Here is a 7364-nt window from a genome sequence, read left to right as displayed (position 1 = left end):
AGTTTTATGTGATTTAAGTTTTTTCTTTTTTGTCTTGTATTTAAGTTTGGTTTGATTTGGTTTTTCTTTTATTTTTATTTTGAGCACCCCTATCAATAGCAAAAAGAAGAAAAAAAAGTCCTTTTGTATTATATGTTTATACTTTTATGTCTAATCCAACTTTCTTTAGCAAATACACATTGTTTAGAGCAATTTTAAAGTAGTTCCATATAAGGATTTATAGGAATTGAGTATTTTTTTTTTTTTTTTTTGATGTCTGAGTATCAATAAAAAATACTAACAAGAAAATCCAACATTAATATATTATTTAAAAATTTATTTGAATAGATAAATTTAATTTAATGACTATATAAAACAATATCAAAATTAGCTCTAATAATTTTTAAATAATAAATAGAAAATCTTGAGAAGTATTCAACTAACAGATTTTAATAATTTTAATCAATAATTAATTAATATAAATATTAAATTATTTTTTATAAATAAATTTTATTAATTTTTGTGTGTAAATTTAATAGATATGAGTATAAATTATATTAATTTATGTATATAAATTTTAGTAAATATAAATATAAATTTGTCAATAAATTATAGTTCAAATAACATAATCTTTCTATATTTTTTTAAGAGATGTGGGTTCGAATCTTCCTATTTTTAGTTAAAAAAAATATAAATATAAATTTTGTATAAATTTTTATAAATATAAATATAAATTATTATTAGTCAAATATTTGTCTAAAATGTAAAAAATTACTGATTAAGTAGCATGGGTGAATAATAAATGTCATAGCTTTTTCTAAATAGACTTTCCCATAGAAGTCTCTGGAACAATCCCAACGGATCCTTCGCTCACTTCGTTTTAAAACCCTCTCTTCGCTTTCACTTCTCCACTTACGTGATCTTTCTGAGCACATTGCACTGACATGGACGAAGATCTCGACTTGCCGACGGCGGAGCCTATGAACGACGACTTCGACTTCGCCGGCGGCGGCGGCGTTGGAATGGACGACGATTTCCCCGTTCTCAAGGTCGGAGAGGAGAAGGAAATTGGCAAGCTTGGATTGAAGAAGAAGCTCCTTAAAGAAGGTGAAGGATGGGAGAATCCTGAAGCCGGTGATGAAGTCCAAGGTATAAATATCTCTCTCTTTCACTTTCTTCCATTTTCGTTTGCTTCGATTGGATTTGTTCTCGGTTACGTTCTTTTCTTGAGTGAACATCAAATTCATTTTTGAAATAATAATGATAATAATAATAGTATTGCGTTTATAAAATTTACTTATTATTGTTGTTTGGTTTATTTATTTATTTATTTATTGGCAGTTCACTATACCGGGACTCTGCTTGATGGCACCAAGTTTGATTCCAGCAGAGATAGGGGAGCCCCTTTCACGTTCACACTTGGACAAGGTGAGTGATGTGCTTGCTTTAATCTTTGTCGATTTTGTTAGGATTTTTGGTGTTGTCATTGAAAGCTTTGGAATTTGGAAGAGTGACTGCTTGATTGGTTTATGAACTGATTTAGCTGTTAGCAATGCAGGATTGTTTGATGGATTTTGTGTTGTTTTGATTGTTATTTGAAATCAACTTTGTGCAGCTGATACTACTAAAGTGCACCAAATAGATGCACATTTATGAGATGCACCTCTAGTCATCATTTAATATATTTCTAAGTGACACTTTCAAATATGTAGGGCAAGTAATTAAAGGATGGGATGAAGGTATTAGAAGCATGAAGAAAGGTGAAAATGCCCTTTTCACCATCCCACCTGAGCTAGCTTATGGTGAATCCGGTTCTCCTCCCACAATTCCGCCCAAAGCAACTCTTCAATTTGATGTTGAGCTGTTGTCTTGGACTAGTGTGAAGGACATATGTAAGGATGGTGGTTTGTTTAAGAAGATACTTGTTGAGGGAGAGAAATGGGAGAACCCTAAGGATCCTGATGAAGTTCTGGGTATGCATATTTCTCGTATTTGATTTCTCCGTTTGTTCGTCGACATCTGTACCTTACTATGTGTTGCCCTCTTGGTGCCACAGTTAATTATGAGGCACGCCTTGAAGATGGAACACTTGTAAAGAAATCTGATGGGGTAGAGTTCACAGTAGAAGACGGTAAGTGTGGCACACATCTTTGTTATCTCAATTTATACTTATGCTTGTGTTGTATCTTATGTTAGTCGTTACTTTATGATAGGTCACTTTTGCCCTGCATTGTCAAAGGCCATCAAAACAATGAAGAAGGGGCAAAAAGTAATTTTGACTGTAAAGCCACAATGTGAGTTGTCAATGATTTGGTGATTTTTTATTTTGTGTTTTGGCGAAAGAGAATGCTATTTTGTTCATAACTTCATTTCATTTTTATTTTAGATCAATTATTTATTCATTTCTTATTGGGTTATTAGATGGATTTGGCGAGAAGGGTAAGCCAGCCCATGGTGATGAAGGTGCAGTTCCACCAAATGCAACATTGCTGATTACTCTTGAGTTAGTCTCTTGGAAGACAGTGACCAATGTAACTGATGACAAGAAGGTCATGAAAAAGATCCTTACTGAAGGAGAAGGATATGAGCGTCCCAATGAGGGATCCATTGTGAAATGTGAATTCTTGTTGACATCATGAATAGTGATTTTTAATTTATCAATTGATTTATTGCGTTGATTCTGATAGATTCTTTCTCATTTTGTATCTTCTCAGTGAAACTTACTGGTAAGCTGCACGATGGCACTATTTTTGTGAAGAAGGGCCATGATGGTGAAGGGGAACTACTTGAATTCAAAACAGATGAGGGTAATAGAAATTCCTCAATGTAACTCCAAATATACTTTTATGCCTAGAGAAGTGAATATTTGATGTGTTCAACAGAGCAAGTAATTGAGGGGCTTGATAAGGCCATGTTGACGATGAAGAAGGGCGAGGTAGCACTGTTGACTATTGCTCCTGAGTATGCGTTTGGTTCATCAGAATCCAAGCAAGAATTGGCAGTTGTTCCACCTGACTCCACTGTGTATTATGAGGTTGAATTAGTATCTTTTGTGAAGGTATGCCGAAAACTGAGACTCGTGAGATCTATTAAGATTTGGTCATATTTGTGTTTCAATTTCAGTGGAAGAAATTTTACTTTTGTAAAGTAAGACTTGCCAATAATTTAAAAATTGGGTTGAATTGATTGGTTGAACTGTTCAGAACGTGGGCCATGTTTTTAGTTTGAAAAATTTCCAGTTCAATGACAATTCAATCACAGGTTCTCAGAGATATGATCAGTACAAATCCAAATAGAGATCCTGTGATTTAATATCCATTTTTGGTACTTTGGTTTTTAAAACTTTCATATTAAGCATGCAACTGCTGTTGGACATAATTCCAAAGAAAGTACTGATGAGTGATTATCTGAAAAAAATAGCATAATAAAACTGCACTTTCTTATATTACCTGCAAATTCCAAATTTGATATGCTTCTCCATTTATGCTTGTTTTTATTCCTATATACAAGTTACTTGTTAATTAGAACCATCTCTTATATACTAATCAATTTTTGTCAAGCCTTGCCAATTGAGTGTAAAAGATTAATTTGATTTCTCTACTCATTCTTAAATCTGTTTTGCATATCCTCCCTAAAACATAGGAGCAGTCAAATATACAGTAACTTTGAGGAAATCTGTCTAGAGAATTGCTGCTCTTGGCACAAAAGGCAAAATAAGAATAATGGCATACCATTTTACTATCCCGTTTTACCCATTCGTTGTATCTATTCATATACCCACCTTGGAACAATCTTCATGATTTCTTATAGGATAAGGAATCTTGGGACATGGAAACTCCAGAGAAAATTGAAGCTGCTGGTAAGAAGAAAGAAGAAGGGAATGCACTGTTTAGAGCTGGTAAATATGCAAAAGCTTCTAAAAGATATGAGAAGGTAATCATGCACGCACATATACAGGAATATACACCTATATTCAATTTCAGTTTCATTGTAATTTGAGGCTTTTACTATTAAAACCTTTTTGCAGGCTATTAAGTTCGTAGAATATGATACCAACTTCAGCATTGAAGAGAAGAAGAGTGCCAAGGACTTGAAGATTGCTTGCAACTTGAATGATGCAGCTTGCAAGTTGAAGTTGAAAGATTATAAACAAGCAGAGAAATTGTGTACAAAGGTATGGCTCTCGTATCACATCTTGTATAGTATCGACCCTTGCATAATAAACAACTTTTTTTTTGTGCGGACATTCAGGTTTTGGACCTTGAGAGCACAAATGTGAAAGCACTCTATAGAAGAGCACAAGCATATATCCAGTTAGCTGACTTGGATTTGGCAGAATTTGATATCAAGAAAGCACTTGAGATTGACCCTAATAACAGGTATATTTTCTGTTTGCAATTTACTTAGATTTAATCTCACCTCTATGTGACTAGACAGTTGGCATCCATTTGGTGTAATGCTCATCATTTTTTGTAGAGGAATTTTCCTTTTCCGCAGATATGTTAAGACATAGAAAGCTATGATTTTGCTCTTATCCTATATCTTGTGTTATTCATGTCTCCATATTAATGAATCTTTTCTTTTAAGGTGCATGTTATAGTGAAGGGGAAAAATGGTGAAGAGATGAAGATTTACTCTCATAGATAGTTAGATACTAGTTTAGGAAATGTGTCATTTTATTGTTATTAATTTTTAAAAATAAATTTATACACTTCTCTTTACACAAATTTCTTTACCATAGAATTATCCCCCCCCCCCCCCCCCCCCCCCCCCCCCCCAAAAAAAGGTCATAGAGATGGTCCTGCAAAAATGGGCTAGACACCACTTTTCTTACTTTTTCTCCTCTCCTTTTTCTTCTCTCTCTCTCTCTCTCTCTATATATATATATATATATATATATGAAAGTGGTGTCTAACACACTATTGTGATTCATGCATCATTGTTGTTATTTTATAGATATCATCTATGGATGTATAAATAATCAATTTAACTCGTTCTGATGAATATAAACCAGGGATGTTAAGCTAGAGTACAGGATTTTGAAGGAAAAGATGAAGGAGTACAACAAAAAAGAGGCAAAATTTTATGGAAATATGTTCAGCAAAATGACCAAGTTAGACGTGAGTATTCTATCAATCTATCACCTCTTTCTCTATCTGTTGTTAAGGACAAGGGTTTGTTTTGGTGTTCCTGATTTGTGTGTATTAATGTTCCATTTGTTTAACCTGCAGAAACCTGCCTCCACGGATTCACAACCCATGAGCATTGACAACAAGGCATAAAATGAACAAGAAAATACACGATGGAAATTCATCTATTCCTGGGTCCGGCTTGATTTGGTTTCGTTCCTATTAGTATTGGTTTGGTCAACGTTTTAATTTTGTTGGCTTTGTTAACAGGGACAAATTGTTTATTCTAATAGAACAGCGGAAAGAAATTTGTCTTCGTGAAGTTATAAAATTAATGTTTACTTTGGTCATATAGATGATAGTTATTTGGATTTTTTTCATTTAAATAAAAATTCGTTATTTACGTTTTTACACGAGCTAGGGAAATATTTTCAAATAAGTGACAAGGCTGCGAAACATTAACAAATTTTACAAGTTAATTCATTAATTTTAAAATATAAATAATAAAAAAGTATTTTTAGATTAGATTTAAATAAAATATAAAGTAAAATGAATGAGAATAGAAATAGAAATTTAAATTGTATGTTTTAGTTTACATTCAGGAAACATTATATTTTTATTAATTTATGAAATTGAAATTCTGTTAAGAAGTACGTATATATAGTCTTCAAAGATAGCTTATGATCTCACATTGAGAATTTTTTAGAGTTTGGTGTAAAATAATCCAATGCAATCAAGATATTTGGTATACTATATTTAACTTCCAGTTATTACTCAAATTATATTGTCTATTGTTTAGATTTGATTAGCCTTTTTAGATTGTTTTATTACCATTATATATTACTTCAATCATTAAAAATTTCTAAGTTCCGGATCACGTAGAGTTAAGTTTTATAGTGGAACTTTAATCATTAAAAATTTTTAAGTTCCGGATCATGTAGAGTTAAGTTTTATAGTAGTTTTTTAAGTTATATTCGAATTTTAAAGTCATTTTTAAAATTAATAGTTACTTAAATTTATTTTCGAAGTTGCATTTTGAAACTTATAGTAATCTTTAAGATTGTGTAAGAACAGGATAAGACAAGACACTGAGAACAAGACATAAAAGATAGAGACACAAATTTTTGTGTTTTTGTATTCTGTTTGGTGATAAATTAGAACAAATTATGAAAATATAATTTTTTTTATTAAAAAATTTGAGACAAAAAATATAATAATAAAATATATAATTATGAAAAATTAATAAGAATAATGAAAAAAAAATAAAAAATAAGTTGTGTTTTTTGTTAGTGTTTCTATATCCTTCTTATTAAGATAGACACAAAATACACTAATTCAATGTCTTTTGACACAAAATATACTAATTCAATGTCTTCTATTAAATACGATTTTATGTTTCAGTGTCTTTGTTTCAATGTCTTATTTTTAGTAAATAAACGCAGCCTAAAATATTTTTTCGTCCATTGTTTGCCATTAAAAAATTAAGTTGGATTGATTCCTACTACACTAACGTTATAACGGGTAGTTAATACGGCAAAAAAAATATTATTTTTGCAATTTTATCTTCTTTCTACCTTTAAAACCTTAATTCCTAAATTATCTTTAAATTGTATTCAAACCTAAATCATTGTCAACATCAAAAAAATATTTTTTCTTTCTCCTCATGGTGTTTCCAACCATCTTCTTTGCCACCATCTTCACTCTCATACTCTCCTCCCATTCCTACCATTGTTGATATTATTATTATTATTATTATTATTATTATTATTATTATTATTATTATTATTATTATTCCAAGTCAAGAAACAACTAATAATATTAAAAACATAATAATCTAAAATTACTTTGTTTAACTTAATATTTATAATTTTATGTATATAATACTTTATACTTATATATTTATTATTTTTAATATTATATATTTATTTTAGTGATAATTAATGAATTAAAAAAATAAAAATATTTGATAATAAAAAAATTAATAAAAAATAGTCAAAATTTATTTAATTAATGAATATTAAATAAGATAAGTTTTGACAAAATTCTCTCTAACGTTATCATAAAAAAAAGTTATCATTATCTTTTTTTTAGTTGTCCATCTAACTTAACAGGCCAATAATTATTTATTACAAATTTAAACTCTATTAAGAGTTTGTCATTGACTAATAAATTACTGCATATACAAAGCAGGATTTCAACTCCTAATATTTACTTAAGTAGATGAATAAGCCCATCAAAAAATAGTTAGTTATGATT

The 7364-nt window shown here is 30.3% G+C and overlaps 1 protein-coding gene across 1 annotated transcript; it reads left to right on the top strand.

Moving 5' to 3' along the window:
* Positions 1 to 749: 749 nt before the first annotated feature.
* LOC112775690 (peptidyl-prolyl cis-trans isomerase FKBP62) lies at positions 750 to 5458 on the top strand. Its single transcript, XM_025819509.3, has 13 exons — positions 750 to 1128; positions 1321 to 1407; positions 1692 to 1952; positions 2036 to 2110; positions 2193 to 2273; positions 2401 to 2595; positions 2694 to 2786; positions 2862 to 3037; positions 3790 to 3912; positions 4007 to 4153; positions 4231 to 4358; positions 4994 to 5099; positions 5211 to 5458. Exons 1-13 carry the CDS (start codon positions 924 to 926, stop codon positions 5259 to 5261), a joined length of 1728 nt encoding a protein of 575 aa, XP_025675294.1. The 5' UTR covers positions 750 to 923; the 3' UTR covers positions 5262 to 5458.
* The last annotated feature ends 1906 nt before the right edge of the window (positions 5459 to 7364 follow it).

This window comes from Arachis hypogaea, chromosome 19 (assembly GCF_003086295.3).
Source record: "Arachis hypogaea cultivar Tifrunner chromosome 19, arahy.Tifrunner.gnm2.J5K5, whole genome shotgun sequence".
In the NCBI taxonomy this organism is placed as follows: Eukaryota; Viridiplantae; Streptophyta; class Magnoliopsida; order Fabales; family Fabaceae; genus Arachis; species Arachis hypogaea.
The sequence above is the reverse complement of the archived record's forward strand: the minus strand, read 5'-3'. Positions and strand labels throughout refer to the sequence as shown.

Excerpts from the sequence above, each read along its gene's own strand:
- LOC112775690 (XM_025819509.3), top strand. The coding sequence starts at position 924 with ATGGACGAAGATCTCGACTTGCCGACGGCGGAGCCTATGAACGACGAC. Across the intron at positions 3,038-3,789 it reads AATTAGTATCTTTTGTGAAG|GATAAGGAATCTTGGGACAT; the intron begins GTATGCCGAAAA and ends GATTTCTTATAG. Across the intron at positions 3,913-4,006 it reads CTTCTAAAAGATATGAGAAG|GCTATTAAGTTCGTAGAATA; the intron begins GTAATCATGCAC and ends ACCTTTTTGCAG.